At 45.6% G+C, this 24,905-nt stretch overlaps 1 protein-coding gene across 4 annotated transcripts in view; it reads right to left on the bottom strand.

The window, feature by feature from the left end:
- Positions 1–533: 533 nt before the first annotated feature.
- CEP131 (centrosomal protein 131) overlaps positions 534–24,905 on the bottom strand; it is a 49,669-nt gene continuing 25,297 nt past the window's right edge. The window contains exons 8-26 of one of the 4 annotated variants that reach the window (XM_036756936.1): positions 24,302–24,419; positions 23,508–23,624; positions 22,891–23,044; positions 22,459–22,553; positions 21,591–21,773; positions 20,306–20,497; positions 19,038–19,175; positions 18,037–18,162; positions 16,235–16,351; positions 14,273–14,375; positions 13,128–13,329; positions 10,878–10,985; positions 10,637–10,754; positions 10,040–10,114; positions 9,676–9,818; positions 4,289–4,466; positions 3,984–4,180; positions 986–1,046; positions 534–884 (exon numbers count right to left, since the gene is read on the bottom strand). In XM_036756936.1, the coding sequence (XP_036612831.1) occupies positions 810–884; positions 986–1,046; positions 3,984–4,180; positions 4,289–4,466; positions 9,676–9,818; positions 10,040–10,114; positions 10,637–10,754; positions 10,878–10,985; positions 13,128–13,329; positions 14,273–14,375; positions 16,235–16,351; positions 18,037–18,162; positions 19,038–19,175; positions 20,306–20,497; positions 21,591–21,773; positions 22,459–22,553; positions 22,891–23,044; positions 23,508–23,624; positions 24,302–24,419 (2,500 nt within the window). In that variant the 3' untranslated portion in view covers positions 534–809. The remainder of the gene's footprint in view (positions 885–985; positions 1,047–3,983; positions 4,181–4,288; positions 4,467–9,675; positions 9,819–10,039; positions 10,115–10,636; positions 10,755–10,877; positions 10,986–13,127; positions 13,330–14,272; positions 14,376–16,234; positions 16,352–18,036; positions 18,163–19,037; positions 19,176–20,305; positions 20,498–21,590; positions 21,774–22,458; positions 22,554–22,890; positions 23,045–23,507; positions 23,625–24,301; positions 24,420–24,905) is intronic. The other 3 variants (XM_036756937.1, XM_036756938.1, XM_036756939.1) reach the window with 3 other exon arrangements.

Below are 24,905 nucleotides of genomic sequence, written 5' to 3'. Positions count from 1 at the left end.
GGCAAAGTTCTTCGGCTGGTGAGCTATGCATCTCTTATGAATGCTTCTTGTACTCTGGTTGTGTTCTTTCGCTGTTTCTTAGTAAAATTATCCTTTTAAATGTTCAAACCCTTTGTGGGTGTATCTGGGGAACACAGCAAGCAGTTTCCACACCTATCAGTGCAGCTGAAGGATGAAGACAGGTGTAGCATTACCAGGGACTGAACAGCTGCAAGAAGCAGCACCTGGAGAAGACCTGGGAGCTAGGACCCAACTGTCCCTCGGGATAACCCCGACTCCCTTTAAGCCTGCCTACTCTTCCATCCTTCCACACCAGAGCAATGAGTGGATCCTCATTCCAAAAAGGTTTGAGAAGGTGGGAAAGAGAAGGAAGGGAAACCATAGGAGACAACTAGCTTATGGTTCATTGCTGACAAGAAACTTGGCTCTCCCAGGTTCCATATTATCATTTCTGAACAGAGGTCCCTATGACTGCCCTCTTAGCTCCAGACTCTTCTCACTCTAGGAGAGACAAAGTAAAGGGCTGCACTGTGTTTTAGAAACCAGCGACGTTTTTTAATGTTAAAATACAAGGACAGAAGCCCTGAGGTAGCTCTCAGGTTAGGGAGCCACTCATTCATGGGCAAGGGGGACGAACGTTGTAAAAATAGAATAGCAAAGGATAAGGAGAGGCCTTCTTCTCTCCCAAGCCCCGGGGCATTAGCGCTTCCTCATTCACAGTCATAGACTCACAGTCACATTGGATAGTGAGGGCCGCCCCAGCAGACTTGAAGCTGCAGTCTCTCTTCTGGGTGGCCAGAGGTGGAGGCTCACTTGACACTCAGGAGCTGCTTCCTCTGTTGCTCCAGCAATGCCTCAAGGTGATCGGCCCGCTTTACTGCTGCCTGGGACACATAGATACACAGAGCCCGTCAGGCCCAGGGGCCTCACAGAGGATGTCACCCTTGGGAGAGATCAAGAGTTACAGGTTGGAAGGAACACTTACTTCATACTGTTTTCGAAGGCTGTTCACAGTCTCTTCTTTCTTCATTATAGCCATCTTGACCCTGTGGGGAGAACAGATACTAGGTTGCCTAGGAGGCTCCAGTGACCTCACAGCATATTTAGTCAATGGCTTGGAAGACCAGTGGAACAAACTCCAGACTGAGAGTCTGAAGATCTGGACTGGAAACATACTTTGGCAACAATTCAACTTTGTGACCTTGGTTAAATCACTGAGCTGCTCTAGGCCTGCATCTTTCTCTGTACCGGGGTGGGGTGGGGGGGCACAAGATGTCCCCCAAAGTCCTTCCAGCTCCTCTTCTGTTCCATGATTCTAGATTGTCCTTTTGGAATCTTTTGGAATGAGATGAAGGGATGTGAGATAAGTCACTTGTGCCTGGGTGTAAAACTCACCTTTGAATACGCAGGAACAGTCTCCACACAACCTACTAGGCAAATCACCATGAGGCCAAATCACCGGGCGACCTTTCCAAGGGCTCAGACCACTGCTGCTTCCTATCAACCTCCCTAGGCGACACCAAAGGTTGCTCCATCCTGACCCACCCCCTAGGGATACACGTTCTGTCAGCAGCACATCAACTTGACTGGCCTGCTAAGAAAGGCATGTTTAGCCCCCACTGATCAATTCTGCAAATGGGCATTGCTATTTATTAATAACAAGTGAGGACTTCAGTGCTGAGCTGCCTCCTTCCACCCTGATACAGCCCGAGGAAATGGCCTGGGGGCCTTGCCTCTCAGATGAATATCCACAGAATAATTTATTTTTGGTATAGATACATACCTTCTCATAGAATCCTTTCCAAGGCCCATTGGCTCTGCCCTTCCCTGCCATACCTATGATTGGGATGTGTGCTTAACAGAACTGCTATCACTCCTTTGGCTGCATCAGGATCAGTGATATAGGGCTATACTGGGATGGCCTAAAGAGTATTAAAATTGTGTCTTGTTCAGGTCCCCCAGATTATTACCCCTCCTTCTAGTCAGTATAGTAAGTTAGTTTTGAAGTAGCCAGAATAAAGGGGCAATAGCAGGAAATAAGATTGCAAAGGGGAGCCTGGAAGTCACATACAAAGTGTCCCAAAGATCAAAGGAGCATAATTCACAGAATGTACCATATATTAACCAAAAAAAAATCACATCCTGGTAATATGTGTGGAATCAGGGGGAACCATCTAGGCGCCGCTGTCAAGGTTTTTGATAAGACAAGTTCCAGACATCCACAGAACACCAAAAGGTGCAGATAATTTTGAGATGATGTGGGCATATTAATTTTAAAGTTTTACTGACAACTTGATATGATCTGGATGTTAATGAACAAATCCCAAGGCGGCACAGATAAGAATTTGCTTACCCTAAGACCCTGTTACACAAGACCTCAAATTCCTGCCTCACTTCTCACTGGTACTCCTTCTCCATTGGGTTCATGCTGCTGAGGGGCTCCATCTCTAGTCCATGGTTATGTGAGTGATACTCTCTGCCTTTCCCCCTCCCTATCCTCTTCCTTATATCATCTGACTCCCTTCACCATCCTATCCCCCATCCCCATACCATCTGCCTCTATACCCCTTTTGTGCTTGTCTTAGTATGCTCTGTGCCTAATTAAAGTGTGACTGCAATGCCACTTCCCACTGCCATTGCAGGCTTTCCCAAAGAACTGGGCATGCTTGTCCTCATTTTAAAATTTTTCATAAATTCATGATCAAGTCAGAGAAGATTTTATATGTTTCTTAATTTAAAATTTTGGGTATGTTTGGCACACACATAAAAGCCAAGTGCAAAGCCCAAAGTTCTCAGCGACCAGTGAGGACAGGATCTAGGGCAGTTCATGGCCTCCAAGTGCATCCAAGACAATGTACTCATTATGATTAAGGAGTCTCATCTCTTGGGTTTACTCTAGGACACTGAATAGGTTTTTCCGGGAAGATGCCCAGCCCGGAGAACTTTCTGGTTTCCTTTTCCAGGCTACTCTACCAATAATTCTCCTACTATGTCCCTATGGAGGGCGAACCTGACCAAGAAGGGCAATGGACCATGGGTCACTTGTAGTGACACATCTGAACCAATGTGAAGCAAGCAGTTAAAAGGGGGCTGGGCACTAGTGGGTCAAGCAAATCAGTGTTAAATAGCTGCTTTGCAGGATCCATCTAACTTTTTCTCTTAAAGAATTCTCTATCATATTGGAATATTATAGGGACATATAGAATATCCCTAAATAAGAGGGGCAACTAGAAATGGGAACAGAAGTGGCTCTCCCTCTATTCCCTGGCCTCCATTGTACCCCATCCTTTCCTTCCGCATATCACAAGTCAAAGCCATTTCCTCCCCTGGTTGCCTAGTACAACGCTAAGCACTGAGCAGAACCTTGAAAAATGTAGGTTGTGGAAAAAACAAAAAAAGTGAAAAGAAAAATGTAGGTTGTGGAAAGACTTACATGAACTGATGCAAAGTGAAATGAACAGAAACAGGAGAACAATTGTACACAGTAACAGTCACATTGTAGAATGATCAATGGTGAGTGACTTAGCGATATATTGTCTGCGATTCAATGATCCAAGACAATTCCGAAGGGTTTAGAATGAAAAATGCTATCCACCTCCAGAGACAGAATTAGTGGAGTCTGAATGCAGATCCAAGTGTATTTTTTCTTTACTTTCTTTCTCCTTCTTGGGTTTTTGTTTTTTTTTGGTCTACGTTTTCTTTCACAACAAGACTAACTTGGAAACATGTTTTGCATGACTGTACATGTATAACCTATATCAAATCGCTCATCTTCTCAATGAGGGGGGGGGGAAGGAGGAAAGGAGACAATTTGGAATTCAAAATTTTTTAAAAATGAATGTTAAAAATTGTTATTACATGTAATTGGGGAAAAAATATTAATTTTTTTAAAAAAATGTCAGTTGCTGTTATCCCCCAAGGAAGTCTTCTCAGACAAGAATCAACCTATTCACCAATGCAAACAGGAACCATGACACTCTCACCTCTTATGAACTTCTTCCAGCTCATCTTCTTTGTCCCGATTGACCTTCTCTAGTTCTAACTGTTGACGAGTCCGTAGCTCTGATATTTCTACTTTCAATCGCCTGTTCTCCTCTTCAGTTGCCTTCAGTCGGTCTGAGAATTCCTGGCGGATCACCTCTGACAGGCTGCTCCTCTCTTCCATTAACTTGTCCTTCACCTGACAGGAAAATCTAAGAATGAGAGGCAGCCTGGGGATGTGGAAAGGGGAGAGGACATTCAGGAAGAGCCCCCAGGCTTACGGCACCTCCAGGAAGTCTGGGCTCACCATTATCACATCCTCCACCTCCTTCTCCTTCCGTTTCACAAGGCCCTGGAGCCGAGAGTTCTCGCCTTCGGCCTCCCCCAGCCGGCCCTTCAGCTCTGCACAGCGCTCTTGCAGCTTCCGCTCTGACTGCTCCAGATCGGCGAGTTCTGCCTCATATTTGTCCCGCACACGCTTGATCCTGAGGACAGGAAAGACCAAAGGATAAGGAGGCAGGACACGCTGGCAACATCACGAGCCCGGGCATCTAGGCCAAGTCCTGTCACTTGTTATTGGACTTTCAATACATCACCAAATCCCTCACTCTGTCACTGCATGTCACTGGAATCTACTAAATCGCGTTAGTGACCTAGGTCCCCGCTTGTTGGCTTTTGTGATTTCTCATGCTGTGGATCAAGTCAGGAAATCCGGGTTTGATGCCCACCTCTAACACTGACTGTGACCTTATGAAAGAAGCATGTAACTTCTTGGGGTTTCAATCCCCTCATCTATAAAGCCAGGGATAACAACAGTCATGACAGCCAATGTTCATAGAATGCCCCAAAGTTTACAAAGCGCTTGACCTGTGTATCCTTCCACACCAGCTGGTCCAAATGCGAAGCCCTGGCAGACTTCACCCTCTCACACCCAGAACCCCTGGGGCTGCTGTGCTGCCTGGTGGCTACCTCATCACCTGCTTTGTTGAAGTCTAATCTCCAGCCACACTTTATGTCCCTCTGCACCAGCTTCTGACCCCAGTACCCCTTCCAGTTTTGGAATCATAATCGGCTCTGGAAAGGGTGTGTCAATATGCTCCCCAATCGTTCCACTCACCACCCTTTTAACTTTTCAAACCATATGCCCTCCTAGGCTACACATTGTATCGTGTGTGTTGTCTTTCTCAACCACAACGTAAAGCTCCTTGAGGAAAGAGCATGTCTTTGCTTTGTATTTGTATCCCCAGCGACTGGCACAGCGCTCGACACATAGTAAGCGCTTAATAAATGTCTGTTCATTCATTCATTATCTGCTACTATTGTCATCCCTATTTTATAAATGAGTTTCAGAGAAGCTAAGGGACAGGGTCCCTCTCCATGACGACACCTGGCTGCCTCTCAACACCTGAACGAGCTGCTTCACAGGGCTGTGACAAAAGTGCTTTGTGAACCTTAGAGCACCATCTGAATGTGAGAAACCATTATGTGAGGCGAAGTGCCTCACACCGGCCCTCTTCTGCAGTATTAACGAGCCCCTGTGGGGGAGGAGGGGACGATGCAGGACCACTGCTACAACAGATTGGCAGTTAGAGGACCGGCTTCTGACACTTTAGTAATCATCATCACAGACAGGACCCTTAACTTCTTTGCGCCTCTGTTTTCTCATCTGTAAAATGGGAGAGCGTGGCAGATTTGAGTTTGAGTCCCAGTTTCAGTACTTACCATGTAACCATAAACAAAGTAAACTGCAGAACAGTATATAAATGTCAGCTATTTGTCCTACTCTGCTAGACTATAAGGTCCATGGCAGGGGAGGAGGGAGAGGCCCATGAACCTGGATAGAAAATTGACATCTTTATTTACCTTTCTAATCTTATGTAATTTATTTTATGCACTTAAAGCCATCATTCTGAGGCGTGCCTTCATTAGCCTATTTCCTGTTACTCTACCTGGCCTGACTCCCTCTTAACCTCCCCACTTCTGTGACACTACACCCTTGGCTGCTGAAGAACACACCCTCAATCTCTCTTGTTCCTATTTCTTTCATTTCCATCCCCCCAAACCTCTGACTCTGGAACCACATGTTCTGTAATGAACAAACCTGTTTTCATCTTAACCCTCTTCCCTTTTCAGTCCTTCCATCTTCGGGCTCCCTCCTGGTGCCAAGGCTTCCCTTGAAAACCTTCCCAGTTATGGCTGTACCTTAAACTCCTCTCAGTCACTGATCGGTCACGGTGTGGAGTCAGGAAATTCGAGCTCCTCATTGCCACTTTTGGACTCTCCTTTACTATCATCGCTTAGCAACCTGTCCTCCACTGAAGACTCAATTCAAATGTATCCCCAAATCCAAATTCTGGTAGCTATTATAATAAGCCCCGTCTCTAGGCTTCCATTCCATCCCAACTTTTTCCCTTGTTCTATGGGACTACAACATACATGCTGGCATTCCATCAAAAACCCTTTCTTTTTTGGAGGGGGAAGGCAATTTGGATTAAGTGACTTGCCCAGGGTCACACAACTAGTAAGTGCCTGAGGGTGGATTTGAACTCAGATCCTTCTGACTTCAGGGCTAGTGCTCTATCCACTGTGCCACCCAGCTGCCCCAAACATCCTACTTTCCAGTTCCTCTACTCCACTTCTACAACCTCTTCTACTTCACCTCAACTACGCCTTGGAATAACCTTGATCTTGCCATCATCGACAAGGATTTCACTTCCATGTTCAAGAAATCTGCATTTCCTTTATCTGATGACAATCCTTTATCTTTCTATTTTTCCTCATGCTTCACTCCTCCTAAGCCTACTCTTTGTCCTCACTTCATCCCTCAAGACTAACCCAGGTACTGAAAGTCTGTTCTCTTCACTTTCCCAATCCTGACCCTGTGGCGAGCTGGTTCAACTGCATACAGTCTCCCCTCTTGAATCCCTTGCTCCCTTGTCCTATCCCAAATCATACCAAACCCAGCCTTGTATTATTATTCCACTATCCACCTCCTTCATCCCTCTTATGTGCTGCTAAACTGGAAGAAGTCCCAAAACCATGCTGACTATAAATCTCAACTCAACAGGACCTTCACTATAGCAAAACAACTTGTCTGTAACCGATCCCTGACCCTCTCACAAGAGCTGTTCCAAATTTTCTCTTCTCTTTAAGTTTCTTATGACACTTTCTCCTTTTACCATCTGTTCTGAGGATAAAATCTCACACTTCACTGAAAAAACTGAGACCACTTGCAGAAAGCCCCCCTTTTCCTCTCCTCACCTCATATTCATTTGACATTGCCCCTCACTGTCTTCTCCTTCATTCCAGTCTATGACAAGGTCACCCTTTAGCTCACCCACTCCAAGCACTCTAATGTTGCTTTGGTCCCATCACCTCTCATTCTCTCCAGCAAACTGCCCCCACCATGATCCCTCTTCCCACCCCAATCTTCAATCTTTCCCTATCTATTGGCTGTTCTCTGATGCCTACAAACATACCCAAGGCTACTCTATGCTTAAAAACCCCTGAAACTCTCATAAGATCTTACCATACCCAACAGCTACCATCCTGTATTCCTCCTCTTCTCAACTTAACTCCATGAAAAAGCAGCCTATACTTAGTGCTATCACGTTCTCTCCTTTCACTATCTTTTAAACCTTCTACACCCTGGCTTCCAATTTTATCATTCAACTGGAACTAGTCTCCCCAAAGTTATCAATTATCTCAATTTCCAAATCTAATGGCTTCTTCTCAATCCTCATCCTAATAACTATAAGTGTAGCCCAAAGTTCTGTGGATGTACTTCAAACTGGATGTCCCAGAGACGTGTCAAACTCAAACAAAACAGAACTTGTTCTCTTTCCCTACAAACCATCCTCCAAATCACCCAGGTCTGAACTTCACCCTTGACTCCTCTCTCTCCTGCTCACCCAACACATCCAAACAGTTCCTAAATCTTGTATTCTTCACATCTCTCACTTCCACACAGACACCACTTTGGGTCCTCAGTAGCTCATCCCTGGACTATTGCAATAGTCTCCTAATTGATTTCTCAGCCTCATATCTTTCCTCACTTTAATCCAACCTCTATACAGCAACCAAAGTCATTTTAATGATTTTTTTAAAAGTTTATTAAAATCTACAATAGATTCAGCTGACACTTAATCTTGGCTGAAGATGACAAAAGATACAGAAGTAATAAATGCAGAGGTCACAAAGTAGAAATGGGATCAACAGCAATCACCATCTTACCTAGCACAAAAATGCCTACTTTTTTTTTTGCCAGATATAATAATTCCACCATTGACACTAGCACCTTAATACTTTTAACTTTTCTAATTTTTCCTGTTCTTTCTTTTTTTCTAAAAGCTAAATCTTATCCATCCATCTCCTCAGATTATTTCTTGGGCTATTATAGAGACCTTTTACCACCCAGAAAAAAAAGTTCTTGGCCCCAAGGTCCTTGGCACTCTCAAATGGTTCAAAATCAGAAACTGATATGATTTTATCAGTGAAAATGACATTAAAGAGGCATTGCCATCTGCTCTGTCTCTGCACCCTAAGCCCCAAAGGACTTTTCCATCTGACTTGCACCTGCAAGCTCCCATCTATGTGGTCTCCTCTATTAGGACATGAGCTTCTTGAGAGCAGGGCTGGTCTTACTATTCTATTTGTATCCCCATCAGTTGGTGTGCAGTGCTTTAAACACAGTAGGCACTCAATAAATGCTTTATTTACTATTCATTTGTTCATTCTTGCAAAAGCACATGGTGCCTGTCACACACAGATTTTCCTAAAGTGTCATCTATCAGGTCACTCCCTGCTCAATAAACCCTAGTGGCTTCCTATTATTTCCAGGATCAAATATAAAGTCCTTGGCATTAAAGCTCTTCCTATCTTTCCAATCACCTTGCACTGCACTCCCATCTACATTTCTGTGGTGCACACTGTCTAACTGCTGGCCCCCATGCCTGGAATGTTCCCCCTTTGAAATTCTTAAGATTCCTTGCCTTCCCCTCTTCCAAGAGGCCCCCAGCTATTAATACCATCCCCTTTAAGGTCATCTTCCATTTACTCAGTATTTCTCTTATATGTTCTGAGGGAGGGAAGGAGGTAGGGAGGGAGGGAAAGAGGGATAGGGAGAGAGAGACACACACACACACATACATATGGAAGAACACATGTCTGCATTTGTGTGTGTATTTATGTCTGTTTTTGCTTTTTCTTTGTATCTCCAGTACTCAGTATAATGCTTCCTGGAATATTAAGTACTTAATAAATGCTTAAATCAAACCTCCCTTCTCTCATTCACCCCACATCCTGACTCAAATTCTGTCATTTCTATCATCACATCTTTATATGTCCCCTTCTATCCACTCACACAGCTGCCACTCTAAGAGAGGCTCCTCACCTCATGCCTGGACCATTGTGAAAGTTTTCTAGTTGGGTCTCCAGTAGCTCCTTACTACCTCTAAGATCAAATAACATCTTCAGTTAGTCATTTAAATGTCCCAATCTGGCCTCTTCCTACCTTTCCTTCCTTAATATACAATATTCCTCTCCATTCACTCTGTGGCACATAGTAGGGATTCAATGGCTGCTTGTCGGCAGATCCAGTGATTGTCCCCACTGAAAAGCAGTCAGGTCAGACTTAACTCTTTTAGCATCACCTGCCCCAAGAAGCCTCCTTTTCCCTGTGGCTCCAACTCTCACCTGTTCTCAGCTGTCTGCTCACACTCCTCCTTGGTCAGGGTCATATCAGCTTCAAGCCTCTGAATAACCAGCTCAATCTCCTTGTCCCTGACTTTCCGAACTTCATCCTTCAGCTCACGCTCCCGTTTCAGCAGCCATGCCTCCTGGGAGAGAACAGCAGAGACCCCAGCAGATGTTAATGAAGACTATTCTACTAAACAGTGGAATGCAAATGAAAAAAAAAAATGATTCCAACTCCTGACCACATGCTGATTTCCTTTTCTTTGAATCTTGAGATGAGATGAGGTAAGGTGAGAGACAGGAAGGAGTGGAAAGGAAAGACAGGGAAGGTGGCTGACCAATGGGAATAAGTACTGCCTTTCACCTCTTTCTTTAGGTAGTTGGCTTCCCAGGCTTCCTTCTCCACCTCTAGCCGTTCCTTCAGGGCTTTCATATCCAACTAAAAGACAAAGCAAAGTCCTATGACACAGGCCCTACTGACCACTCGCCACTCAACCCAGGGCCTGAGCTTCTGCCTGCTAGAGTCTGACCGACAGCACCTGGAAGAATAAACCTGTGATCCAGGAAAGGCTCAGAGCTTAGGGCAGAGGACACAGCAGGCTGAGCTAATCACCCTTTGACACCTAGGGGAACCCAAGAAGTTCTCAAACTGGAGCTGCCTGTGAGGGAGAAAAGGAGAAGCCTGGGTTCCCTGAAAAGCAGCAGGGTCTAATGAGAAGTGCCCTGGGCTGGGAGTCAGGAGGCTCAGCAGAGTAAAACAATGCCCTGTGTCCTTAGCATCCCTTTGGGCTTCAACAGAAAGTCACAACATAGGAGGTACCTGATGAGTGTTTTTTAAGGTTAAAATGAGTTCATGCTGCTATTGTGAGAACAGAAGAATGCCACTGGGTGGTTTGAGGAAAAGCTGAGGTGGGGGTTGGAGGGGTGACAAGCAGATAGAAGGAGAGAGACAAAGGGAAACCTGGTGCCGCCTCTCTTGCTCCTCTCTCCCTTTCTCATACTCCTCCCTGAGGGCCCTCGTCACCACACAGCTGTTCTCTTCAAGCTGTTGCTTCAGCTTCTCCAGCTCCGCCCGCTGCCTGAAATGGCACAGTCAGAAGTGGTCAGTGCTAAGGAAGGTGGGGGGTGGGGATTAAAAAGTCCATAGCTGGTAGGCTGTTACTGGGCTAGCTCTGGTCTGTCCTGCCTGCCTGCCAGGCTACCTGGCTGCCTGCTGGTTCAGTCGTTCCTTCTCTTCTGCTACCTCGCTATAGAGTCGGCGCCGCTGCTGCTGAAGGGCCTGCTCCTCCTCCTCCAAGTGCTTCTCGTATCTGTTGGGGAAGACAGATTCTTCTCAATTATGCTTATTTCTGTTTAGCCACTGAAGGCAGGATGTGCTTCCCTCAATTCACTCCATTTGCAGTTGAATCACTAAAGCAACAGGGATTGATCACCTGCTATCAGCTAAGTGGACATAGTAGATTAACCAGGGTATGTGTGTGTTGGGATAAGGGAAAGTGCAGCAACTGTGTTAAGGTGAGCTAATAACGAAATGCGGAAAGAGAAAGCCCATTACGCTCCTACCCGTGGGATTTGCTTCTATTTATGGGGAACACACGAGTAGGATGCTGATCAAACCCTAAAGTTTATATAGGGAAACACTCTTGTTCTGCAAACCCTAAGCAGGAAATAAATACTGAAAAATAGGAGATGTACTGTATGAGAGAAAAGTAACAGTGGCAATTTAATAGCTTAGATTTATATAGTATGCCACCGTTAGCAACATACTTCATATTATCCTGTTTGATCCTTGCTAAAGCAGTTTAGCTCATTCTGCTCTGGGTGCACACACTGGCTATTTATGTGTTGGGCATTCTCGATTCTACCCATTTCCCTCATAGATCAGTTATGAGGCGAAGCTATGGTGAAAGGAGCCTGATTCACTACACTGAGCTGGTAAAGGGATATTAAAACTTATGAAAACTAACATAACATTTTCTTTAGCAAAGGAGTCCCTGAGATTTTATATAGGAAGGAGCAATGAGTTTGTCATCTCCATATATGAGGGGTTTTTTCCCCCAGGAGGGGTATCTAGAGGTTAAGGGAGAAAACCACACCAACTCCTCCACTACCCCCTTCCCTCAAGTCTTAATATTTGGACTCCGAGTGTAAATAGCGACTGTTTCTGTTTTGGCCAGAAGCCCTGAGGATCTTCCCCTCCCAGATTGATTTTTTTTTAGACTTAGGTTAAAAAAGGCTATTCTTTGCCTCATTTCCTACCTAGCCTTGATCACTGAATGGGCATTACTTCAGACAGACTGAGACCTGGGAAAGACCTTAGCTTAAAAAAGCCAAGGTCTCCCACTGCATCTGGGCCATCTCCAGTTGTCCTGATCTATATCTTGCCATTGGACCCAGATGGCTCTGAAGAAGACTGAAGCTGGTGACTTTGCACAGCCCTGCCTCACTTAAATCCAATTCACTTGTAAGTCATGACATCACCTTCCTGATGTCATGGTCCTCTTCAAGAATGAAGGACAAACAACAAATGAAGCTGAGACTTGGATCAAGGGCCAGCTGTGTGAGGCCTCAGAGAAGTAACTGAAACAGTCCGGTCCTCAGTTTCTATCCCTCTGTGAAAGATGTGTTTTTAAGCCATGAAATGTTAGAATTGTAGAGGATCTCAGAGATCATGAGTCTAATACCTTCAACAGGCTTGAAGGCGTAAAGCTATTTGTCCAAGGTCACGCAGTTAGCTAGAGGCAAAGGTAGAAGTCAGGTCTCTTCATTCCCAGCTCAGAGCTCTTTACCCCACCAACATTTTCAACTGCCTTCTTACAGAGTCATTCGTCAGCCTCATGGAAAGCTCTCCCCAGGAAGAGCGGTGAGCCAGCTCATCACTTTTGGGTCCAGATCCTGGTTCCATCTCAGACTTTCTGTAGGGACTAGAACAAGCCATATCTCTGCTCCAGACTTGTTTGTCTCATCCCTTCAGAACAGATGGTACGATCAGCGCTCACCTCCTGACTTCAGGTACTGACCCAATTTCAATCAGATTAGGAATCACATAATAATAATCACGAGGAGGAAGAGGATAGCTGACATGTCTATGCGTATGCATGTGTGTGTGTATCAATCTATCTACATCTATCTATACATATCTAAGAGTGTATATGTGAGTGTGTGTGTGTGTGTGTGTGTGTGTGTATCACTTATTATAGTGCCAAGAATTGTGCTAAAGGGCTTCGTTATCATCTCATTTGACCTCACAACAACCCTGGGAGGCAGGTGCTATTATTGTCTCCATTTTACTGACAGGAAAACTGAGGCAAATGGGGGTTACGTGACTTGTCCAGGATCACACAGTGAGGAAGTATCTGGGACAGGATTTCAACATAGGTCATCCTGACCCCAGGCCCAGCGCTCTAACCACTGCACCACCAGCTGTCCCCACCAGAAACCCCTCCATGTACCGCTGCCGGGCCAGCTCCCTCTCTCGCCGTCCCTGCTCCTCCTTCTCTCGCTCCAGGTGTTCCCGCAGCTCTTCGGTCTGCTGCACGTAACGCTGAGCGGCCCGCTGGTCTGACTGCAGCAGCTCGGCCTCGTGCAGGGTCTTTAACTTCTTGATTTCTTGCTTGTGCTTGGCAATCAGCTTCTGGATCTCTGGCTCCAAGCCTATGGTGAGGGACATGGAACAGTCACCCCAAACAGACCAAACAGGAAAAAGGCTCCTGCAGAGGGGCTCAGGACCCAATCTCACTTCTGGGAATGAAGCAGAAACCCTTCTCTCCATCACCTTCAAGCATAAAAAGAATGCTGGGCTTATTCCTGGCAGGAAATGGGATCTTCCCTCCACCCTTACCCCCAGGGGGAATCTGAAGAGGGAGCTGTCACCAGAGAGATAGAAAAAGAGAAAGGGCATTAAAGCAGATGAGGTTGGGAAGCATCAACTGTCCTGGCCTTAGTATCAAGGTCCCTGTTTTCTCTCCCTTCAGCTGCAAGGGCCCCACTCTCTCCAGGGCATTAAAAGATTCACAAAAGCTAAATTCAAAGGGATCCTGGAGGTTTTCTAGCCCTGCAGCCATCTCCTCTACAATTTCCTTCGCTTAAGTCTCCTCTTGAATTCTGGGGAGCTCACTATTGTCAAGGTGGCCTCTCCTCCCTGCTACACAGTTCTTCTACCAGCACAGGCACACCTCTGTCCTTTCTCTCCACTGGGCAGTCCTGCCCTCTAGAGCAGCACAGGAACATCTGTTCTCTTAAAATACAACAAAACCTTTCAAATAAGTGAATGTAGCTATGATACCTTGCCTTTTTCCCCCTCTTCTCCAAGCTAAACAGACCCAATTCTTTCAAATGTTCCTCCTAGTAATGGTTTTCGGATCTTTTTTCTTTACCCAGGAGAACAACCTTGACATTTGCCACAGCAGAACAAAAATGCCTACCAGGGAGTTGTAGCCATGGTGAGTGAGATCAGAGAGAACACCTAGGTGTCCTTGACGAATATGTCACTGGCCCGCATGAGCCACGTCCCCAGCACAGAAAGAGCTGACACAATCGCTAAGTCGCTGTCAACAACAGGTGCCAATTCCCCAGAGTTGGCCTTCTGGTCCCCTACCTCGCACAGTGATCTCTTTAATCTTCTTGGTTTTCTCATTGATCCACTTCTCTCTGCGGATTTTTTCTGTGGCGCTCATTAGTTCTTTGAGTTTCTTAATCTCCTGTGAACAAGAAAGGACACTCAGGAGCAGCCCAAGAGGAGTGGAAAATGAAACCCGCATCTCTCCAATGCTACCTATTTCCAGACTCCTCAAACCAGTGGAGGTTGTTTCCAGGTCCTAACAGCAGAACAAGAATAACAAAGGCTATTAATACATGCAGAACAGCCAGAGAATTTCGAGAAATCTACCCACCAATGTCAAATTATAGACTGCGGACGTTCCCAAGGATCGTCCTCCCCATACAGCTTTCTCTTTCCTTGTGGTATCTCACGTCAAGAGCTTAAGGATTTAGGAGTGGATTTATTCACGTAAAATAATCTTGGGAACGTCAACAAAGTTGGGCATGTAGCACCTGCCTCGGTGCTCCCAAAGAGGAGGCCAAGGGAAGTCTGAGGTAGAATTCATCTAGTTACTTTAAGAGGCAGATACCATAAAACACCTCAGGTACTGAAAGCTGGCTTCAAAAGGGACTTGTTTTCTTAAGGCCAACCCCTTACGGTTTTATATTTCTTTCGTAGACTCTACTTCCCCAGGAGACAGGAAGGTAGCAGAGAACATTGTGCTTGGCAGAAATGGAAACTAAAACAGAAAAGTGTTCATACTGAGGCAAGGGCTGGGAACTCAAACTCCAAACTTTCCCCCCATCCACTGTTTTACTGCACTAAGCTTTGCATTCTCCTGCCTCTCCCCTAAAGCGGTGTTATTCCACGGCCACATCCTTGTTATCTTCTTTAACCTCCTCCCCAAAGTGAACAATACAGAAGAAAGGATGGCATCGAGAAAATACAGGACAATCTTGTAGAGAACAAGGTCGTGAGGTTTCTCTCCATGGCCCCTCTGACAGAGATGCCACAAAAAGATACCAATAAAAACCACTCCAGGGCTCCCAGGACCCACACTTAATTACAAGGCTTTAGAAGCTAGGGGTTTTTAACCTGAGATCTGTATTGAAAACTGTATTTCAATATAACTGGCTTCCTTGTGATCCTGTGTATTTTGTTATACATTTAAAAATATTCTTCTCAGAAAGGGTCAGTAGACTTCATCAGATTGCCAAAGGGATCCAAGGTTAAAAACCTTTGCTTTAATCAGAGATTGAGGAAGAAGCAACAGAGATGAAGTGAAAAAGTGAAAAAAAATGGGCTCTAAGAGCCATTCCAAGAGAGAGTCACATTGGGAAAGTGGAGAGCAATACTGAGGTTTATGAAATACCTTAAGAAAGCTACCAAGTACATTGGTATAAAATCTGCATACATCTACATAAATTACACAACTACTATTCAGCACAGATTAAAATTAAATTACTATAGTCTCTTGAAATTTGTCTTTCTTAATTTCTTCTCCTGATTTCTTCTCATCTAACTCAAGTCATTTCCCCAAGCAAAAAAAGGTCGGTTTATTAGTATGCAAACATGAGCTGTGAGCTCTCTTAATTCACCCATCATCACATTAGGATGTAAAAGAGTTCCAGCATTCCTCAGGTAATACTTATGAAACTATTTTGCTCTCAGCTGGCTTTGGCTGTGATACACATATCCAGAGCAGGGCTTCAGGGTTTCCTTGGTGCCACCTTCTGAGGCTCACCCCTTGCCCCTTCAATCCCTCCAAGAATCCTGGCTGAGACACAACAGTAGAAATTCCCCTCATACAAAGGCCTGAAGGTACACCACACCTAACGCAATCGGGGAAGAGAAGAAGAGGGAGAGGAGGGATAAAGGAGTCAGTGAGAGGAAAGCTCTGCCAGAAGAGAAGTAAGCCAGCAAAGGCAGGGCAGGTGAGCGGAGGAGAGGTCAGTGTGGGCAGGCCCCGCTGCATCACCCACGGTGACATCAAGGCACCCACCCCTTTGAGTCTCTCACCAGTTCATGCTGCTCCTGCACTTGGGTGATTCTCTTTGTGTATTTCTGGTCCACTTGCTTCAGCTCGGCTACCACTGCCTCGCACTTCTCACTCAGGACCTTCTTGTCGTCAATCAGCTGAGGTTTGAGGAGGGGACCAGGTGAAGCCAATGGGTAAAGCTGCTAACTCAGGACCTAAAGGTACTGAGTGGATACTCCCCTAACTTCAGGATTAACTCACAATTGCTGCAGGAGGAAGGGAAACCCAGAAAGCAACCCCAGCAGAGAAGACTAGAGGGAAACAAGTCCCAGTGAGTTACACAGACATGCCTCCTGCCCCTGGGGGTGAGCTCCCTGAGAACAGTCCTTCTGCACTATGTCCCAACAAAATCTTCATCCCTGAGTTGGGAATAGGTATTCTATGAGAAATATCCCTGAGAGAAGGTGGGCCTCAGGGAGGGCTGCATAAACTGGGACCCAGGAAACAGGAAGAAGAGATGCATCAATCCAAATACTGGCTGTGGCACAGGAGCTCAGGCCACCATGTGATGGAGTGTGAGCCTGGCAAGAGCTGGGGAGACAGGGCAGCATCAGGAATGCTGTGGACCCTCAGCATATGACGCCTTAGAGCCAATGTTTCCCCTTCCATTTCCTGCTTCCCCCAAGGGGGCTTCCCCTGTTGTTTTCTGTTATGTCCTCGCTCTTCTCCACAGCGACTATTATTTGTGGGATATATTTCAAGCCTAAAAGTATTCCACGGCTAAGCCAAAAACTTCTTCTAGGCTCTGTTCTACTAGCATCCTCAAAGGAATATGCAGCAGAATCCTTAGAAGGCCTTATAGGCAGGTAGGGAGGGGCATTGTTCCAGAACACATTCACAGTATGTATCTCAGACAAAAAACTTCTAGGTCCTACAGCTTCTGCCTGTGGCCAACCCTTTCCTAATCATGAAGTACCTGTGTATATCTGACCCACCCCAACATCTGACTGCCCCTGTGGTCCTGACCTGTGGAATGCATATGGGTCAGGAGTAAGGAGAGAGGATACGAGACATACGCAGTCATTAGAAGTTAAAACAAAAACAAGAAACCTTAGTGCCATCTCTAAGAGGCGTCCTAGCATCTTCTATCCCCACCTCAGGTTTCTGTTCATTCCAATCTATCCTCCAAACATCTGCCAAAGTGATTTTTTTTTAAAGCCCAGGTGCTTCATTAAAACTTAGATCACTTCCCCTCTCCAAAAACTCCACTGGCTCTCCATTACCTCCAGTAATAGGCCAGTCAAACTGGCCTTCTTACTGTTCTTATGCACAGCATTTCACTTCTCCCCTCCACACCTCTGCACAGGCTGTCCTCCATGCCTGGCGGGTACTCCTCTCTCATCTCTGGTTTCATTCAAGGAAGGCTCAGCCAAAGTGCTACTTTCTATAAGGCCTTTCCTGATCTACCCACTTCCTAGTGCCTTCCCTCTAATCACTGGGTACTTGTACATGCTTATATATGTACATGCTGTCACGCCCAACAGAAGGTAAGCTCCTTAAAGAAAGGGACTGCTTTGCTCATCTGTGTATCCCCAGTGCCTAGCATAGTGCCTGGCACACAACTGGCACTTAACAAATGCTTGCTGATTGATTGAATGAAGCAGGAATAAGGATCACCCTCCCATTTCGCAGGTGGCAAAATGAAACTTGGAGGGGGAAGTGACACATCCTCAAACTGACACAAAATAAATGGCAGAGCCCCGAGCCGAGAGGCAGTCCCTAAGTTTCAATTCCATAAACTACCCAACAGCTCCTGCTGCTTGCCATGAGCACACAGGGTTACCTGATCAATGAAGGCCAGGTGTCTCTGGATAGCAGCTTCATACTGCTCCCTCTGCGTCCGGAGCTGCTGGGTCAGCTCCTTCTCTGTTTCCTTCACGTTCCGCACAGTGAGCTCTCGCTGCTGAGCCTGTCAATGGGGTTTCAGGGGAAGAGGATGGGAGGGAGGGGGGGTTGGCTGGTACCTGGGTTCAAATTAAAGGAGCAGAGGCCAGGATCAGAGGAGATGGGGCTGACCGTGGGGCAACTAGAGAGTTCTAATTCTACTGCAGCTCATAGTGGGAGGAAGCAATGAAAGAAAACCAAGAAATGTTAAGGGGAAAAAAAAAGCCACCCTGAAACATGCCCAGATTTGATTCCCTGCTTATGAGATGCAAGTAGTTAACATGCTGAGTGAGAAAGACAGGTCTATGAGGCACATGACTCCTAACCTTCCTCTACTGCAAATCTTCTCAAGAAGCAGCATTCAACCACAAACCTGGTCCACCACCCTAGGGGTTCAGTCTTTCCCACAATGGTCTATAACCATCCCAGTGATTCAGTTAGACCTCTGGCTAGGCCTCCCTGGGCAGACAGGCCCACAGAGGTGATGGAAGCAGGTTTGCACAAGAGCACTCAATCAATGAGCGAACATTTAGTAAGCACTTATGTGCCAGGCACTGTGCTAGGTGCTAGAGAGATTTGGGTGAAGACTTCCTGAAAATGAGGTCCGTTATATGCTGGAACAGGCTACTAAGGAAGGTGGTGGAATCAATACTATTCTCAGAACAGGACACAGTCCAGGCTGTCTGAGATTAGTTAGATATAGGCCTGATTTCTTTTGCTTTAATCTAGTTACCAGAGGGGACACGTCTCCTTCCTCACATTTCCTCAGAATACAGAACACCTGTGATGTGGAGGGATCCAAAATGAAATCCTCCCTTCCCACAGTCCCACACTAACCTCCCTAAAACTGGTTCCAGGAGACCTTAAGAATGTTGGCCATTTCTACCTAGGATCACCCACCAATGCTGTCTGCAGCAGCGTCATAGCCTGCTTCTTCTCCTCCACTTCTAGCTTCAGTCTCATCATAGAGCTGGTGACCTCAGTAGCCACAGCCGAAGCCTGCTCCAGGTGGGCCAGCTCTTCTTCCGTCAAGATCCCCTGGGAAAACAGTAAAGGTTAGATACCCCAGTATTGTCTTCTACCTGGCTCTAATGGAAACCTCTCCTCAGATCCCACTGAGCATGCCACCCACCTTTCCCAGTTCCCTTCCTCGTCATATCCCTCTGTAATAGCAATTTAGATTTGAAGATCTTTCCTACCCATTAACAGGCCATGTGACCTGCTTATGTCACAGGATACCTACGCTACATGTGGTAGCAGGAGCTTACTGAGAGAAAGAGGAAAGTGTGTCACAGGAGATGCTGAGAGAGCAGTTGCGACAGTTAGAGCTGAGGGAGAGAGCAGATGTGCCGTGGTGGCTGTGAGTTTTTGGGAAGGCCCCAGCAGGGGGGCGGATGGTTTTGGGATGGAGTGGTTATCTGCTGTGGTATTGTGTTATCAGATTCTTTGCTGCTGTGATAGATTGGGCATATTGGTTACGGGATCTGGTTATTTGGTGTCTGAATAAATGGTTTACTTCTTCTACCTTCTATGTGGACAGTCTCATGTGTTTTGCGATACCGAACCACATGGGCATTTTGACAATTATCATCTATATTGTGATTATTGCCTTGCTGATACACCCGCCCACCCTCCATCCCCCACAAATCACTCTCTAAATCAGAAGTAACATAATTAAGCAAAGTTCAGAATGTTGTAGAGAAAGACTAGGATGTAAGGATGAGGTGTGTACGTGTAAATGTATGTATATATATACATGTGTGCATATGTGCATGTGTGTATATATGTGTATGTATATATTGCCCCAAATTCATTCAGTTCTTGATTAATTCACTTTAGAGGGACAAGAGGAAGCAGCATAAATTAAGATAGCCTGTCTTTTTAAAAAGTGTTATTAACTTGGAAGTATGTAATAAGTCTATCACTCTCACTACATTTAGCTTGGGTTAATACTAAGATGACTACGTTTTCTGAGCGTACACCAAACTGAGCTCCATCAGTAACTCCATCCTTAACACACTGCCCTATAACCCCGCTGCTCTGCCCCTGCTGCAGGGGGAAAGAATCTGCTTGGTGCCAATCTTCCACTGGACCTAGCCCTGACCCCAGAGAAGAAGCAATGAAATTCATGCATTCCTTTGTTCTGGCTTTGGCGAAAGGAGGCTCACCTCCCGAAGAGGGGCTGAGGCTACAGAATGGGGTCGTTCTTGTTCTGACTTCTCCATCTCATCTAAAAAGCTCATGATACTTTGAAGCTTGGCCTCAGAAAGCAGTGCCCCATCCTCTGGGACTCCATGTGGTGGATTCAGTTTCCCAAATTTTTCCAGGTTGTCAGCTGTTAAGGAGTTAGAGCCAACTTCCTGTAGAGAAGGAAAGAGGAAAAGGATAGGAATTAGAATGGAACTGGTATAGGGTAAGGGAAGCAAAAGAAGAATTGCTTTCTTTTTCCATAGATCACACCAGAATAGTGTAGAACTCCCAAAAAGAGGCATCTGCCTGCTAGTGTGTAAAGTAATCTGTGTTCTTTGTACTTGCTTGTCGTGATGAAGGGCAGGGAGGCAGCAGTGGTCTAGCACACTAGAGATTTGCTTTCGGAAGGCCAAATCACCCAAAGCACCTCACCACACATCCAGGACCTAATGGGTAAGAAAACTACTCTCTCTCTCTCTCCATGTCTGATTCCACGTGAACAAATTCACACACTCCCCCTAGAAAAGCTGCCACCACTAATGTGAGATGCTGATTCAACACCGCTATTATTTTCCTTGTACTCCAGGCTGAAAAGCTTTGGACTGTATGTCTGTCATCTAAGGACCAATCTAGTTAGGTCTGGAGAGGCTCATCACCAGATAACCATCTCCGAAGACATGGAGGGCTACAGGGACATTCTGCAGAATGAAACCCCTCCATGTCTGAGGAGATGTTCACCTAGTGATTGCCTTCTAATGACCAAATTAAGCTGGTCCAAAGCCTATCCAGTCTGAAAGGATCTAAAAAAGCTTGTGTGCTGTTGGTGCTGTCTTTGGGAACCTATGCAGAGGTACTGAGCAACTTCGGTGAATTTAATATAGAATTGATCCAGTAGGAAGTTGGGGGAGAAAGGAACATTATTTCCTGCTGGTCCAGAGCTTACTGATGCTGGGCTGATAGAAGTGATTTCATAAAGACATTAGGGAAACAGGCTAAGAGTCATCATCATGTTTTTTGGACCAATCTTATAAGACTAGCTCCACCCAGCTCTCCACTAGGTCGGATGCCCCCTTCTCCCCCCCCCCCCACCCAACTTGAGCCAAAGATGAAAGATCAGTGACAGTTTTATTCTAATTCCTTTTATCTCCTCCCATAGTCTGTCCTTTCTGGACCTAGACCTCTTTAGATCTTGGCACTATGAAGGAGAGGACTGAATGGGATACGTATTGCTTTCAGGTAATTCCCCTGACTCCCTCTAGTTACCCCATCAATCCAGGAATATTTTTCCTTTTTATAGGTCTTGGGTTGGTTCAGCTGCTCTGGTTCCTCTTCTAACAGCTTCAGGGTTTCCAGCAGCTCGTTAAGAGTCACCTTGGCCTGGGGTCTGCTGGATGCTGTGACTGCAGTGTCCAGGCTCTCACAAACAACCTCATGGCAGGTTATATCCTAGTTGATGGTATGGAGAAAAGGGAGAAAGAAAACAAGCACCTAGTTAACCAGCCAAAAGCACACCAAAAGCACTTAAGCTAGGTACTGCCAGAGAAGAGAGAGTCAGGGGTCTTCTCTCTTACTTTGGATGGGTAAAGCTGACTTCTGAAACAGCTCAGTATGTACTGTAAGTTTGAAGATTAGGTTTTTCCCTTCACTAATTTTCTTAGTAACAGATAGGTCAAGAAGAGGCATTAGTGTAGTGAAATAGAAAAAATATTGGGCAAAGAGTTAGAAGACCTGCCTTTCTTTAGTCCTGGCTTTGACACTTAAACTTTAATCCTCAGGTTCTATGTGTGTAAAATGTGAATCTTACTATGGCTCATGCCTCACCTCACGGGGGTGCTGTGAGGCCACTGTGACAGCACTTTAAAAAGTGTTTTACAAACACATGCCATCATCATTATGGCTGCCACTTTCCCTCGTAGAAGAGCAAACTCAGCAAACGGGAGCAGCTATGGAACCATGCCTTCTGCTCTCTGGCTGTACAACAGCACCACTACAGACCATGGGAATCTTATTAATGTGGCAGCGGAAGGAGGCAGGGGAGAGGTTAAATGATGAAGGTCAGGCTTGGGCAGGAGGAGCCTTATGGCATATGATAATCAGTGGGGGAAGAGAAAGACTGCCTAAGAGGAGAGACCTGTGGCTTATCTTCTGGAGATTTACAAAGAGCTGCGGAAGAGTCGGGGACTGGGTGAAAGTATTCCTCTGGATCTGTAGCATGGAAATTGGCACCTGTAAAATAAGAAACAAAGTCATTAGACATTTAGAATGAATGTACTACCAACACTCAGATTCACTTCATGCCTATCAGCCATCTAAGGCTTTGTCAAAAGAAGCCACAGAAAGGAAGCAGGGCATACATGGATGCCAGTGGATGGGTATCAGGTGTGAGAGATACCCATTATTATGAGACATCATCATCCCCCCAAACTCTAGTAGAAGAGATTGTGCCTTTATAGACGTCAGGGCCAAAGGAGCTTCGATGCAGGATCCCCAAGACTTCTGACCTCAATACTCCACTTGAGTCGTTGCTTCTCTACTAGCTCTGGGGTCGATCTGAGGAACCTACCTGTGTTGTTAGCTTTGACGGTGCGGTCTGCCAGGCTCCCACTCTTTGGGGAGGCTGCCTGTATGGGCCTTTTCTTGGATGCCTTCCTGGTTTCCTTCGGCTGCCCCAGTGCAATATCTCCTGCCTTTTGGGCTGCTCGTTTCTGCTGGAGTTCCTGCCATGGTAGAGTATATGTGAGCAATTCACAAATCAGGGAGAAAGAGTCCCTCCATTTCCTGCAAGTAGCACTACACTGAAACACCCTGTTGTGTGTTTAGGAAGGAAAACGGAGGGGAAAGAGTCATCTTTTATGGTTACAGTAAGTTGGAGAAGTCACCACTGAAGGATCATGATCCTGACTTAAATGTCCCAGACACTGTCTTTTGGTTAGAGGTACAGCTTTGAAAACAGATGTGGCAGTTTGTCTGCAACATTCACTTATTACCAACCTGTCCCCAAAGAAGGGAAATAAGAGACTGCTCTCCTAACCTTTCCCTTCTTGTAGACACTATCGCTTCTGGCCATCATGGGGAGATTTTCATATGCTGATACTATCATGCTGATTGGTATCCCACAAGAACAGCCTTGTCCAAAACAGATTAGAGCCCAGACTCTGATCCATCCTGTAGCTAGGCTACCTGAATAGCAGCTTGTCTGGCCTGCCGGGCTTTCTCTTCCCGGATTTTCTTTCTCTCTAAATCTTTCCGCGGCTCCAAGTCGAGAACATTCCCTTCCAACTGTTTTTGTTGTCTCTCCTACAGAACAAATAGAACAGGAAAAGAATTCTTGAGAACAAATCAAGTTCCTAAGTAATATAACAAGTAATGCATAGATATTAGGGGGGGAAGGGTCACCTTAAAACCAATTCCCCTAATCTTTTTATTTACAGAAGACATAGGGAGCTTAAAACCACACAGGTTACAATGTCAGAAGGCCTGAAATGCCTTATAGGTCTAAGATGGTCTGTGATCTCTGGATTTCAAAAATCCATTAGGTAGGGCAAAAAATAAAAACAAAAAATATGTATCATTCAAAATCAGTCCCTTAGACAGCCCTCTCATAAAAAATACTATCACTAAGAGGGCCCAGGACCTTGGTGACTGTTGTTCTACAGAGAATGACTGGGGTCAAGAAGCTTTGCCCCACCCACCCAGATCTTGTCACCCTGTTCAAATAATGCTAGTTCTGTTCCTTCAGTCAGAATCAGGACCCAGCAGGAATGAGAGGGGGTGGCAACATAGGCTGTGACTATATGTGGTGGTTTAAGTACATGGTATGTCTGAGTTTCAGCTTCTGCCACCCCCAGAATCTGCCGCTTTGAAGAAATGCAGCTTATACTACTAATATTTGGGGCTCTGACACATCCTCTGGGATTGTAAATTATGTGAGTATGGGCTCACATCCAGGACCTTTCACGACCTTTCACACTGACCTTTCTTTTAGATGTTAGCAGGTGTTCGAGGAGGGATGCCCCAGTTCGATGTCTTTGTGCATGGTGTCGGTACCAGCGCTGAATGGTGACGGCAGCTAAATTTACCTGATGGATAAATCTGTAAGAAGGAAAAGAAGGTATGGATCAGATGGGATGCTCATTGGCTTCCCATCAGAGTGACACAAAAAGTTTCAAATGCTATGATCGCTTCTCAGATTTCTCTAACACCTATATCCAAGTATACGAAGTATGTCAACGTGTCACAAGTCTAAAAGCGTGTCATCTACATGAGATTTACATAGCCTAATATATATCACAACTGTCTATTCTCAAGGACTCGAGAATATAGCACAAATTATATATAAATACAGAGGAGATGCAAACAAAGTAGCTGTCAGAGTTTGGTAGGGCTGGTGAGGAGAGGCTTCTTAGAGAGGATAAACTATCGTGTCTCAAGCATTCTCTTCATCATTTCTTCTTCTTCCTACTCATTTCCAAATATCTGGATACAAGTGAATAGCAGTGAAGCTAACTGCCAGACTTAAGGGCCCGCCAAAGTCTCTCACTGATCATCCACAATTTGTGAGCCACCGACAGACAGTGC

The sequence above is a fragment of the Trichosurus vulpecula genome, chromosome 4 (assembly GCF_011100635.1).
Source record: "Trichosurus vulpecula isolate mTriVul1 chromosome 4, mTriVul1.pri, whole genome shotgun sequence".
Classification (NCBI taxonomy): Eukaryota; Metazoa; Chordata; class Mammalia; order Diprotodontia; family Phalangeridae; genus Trichosurus; species Trichosurus vulpecula.
This window is presented reverse-complemented; position numbering and strand designations above follow the sequence as displayed.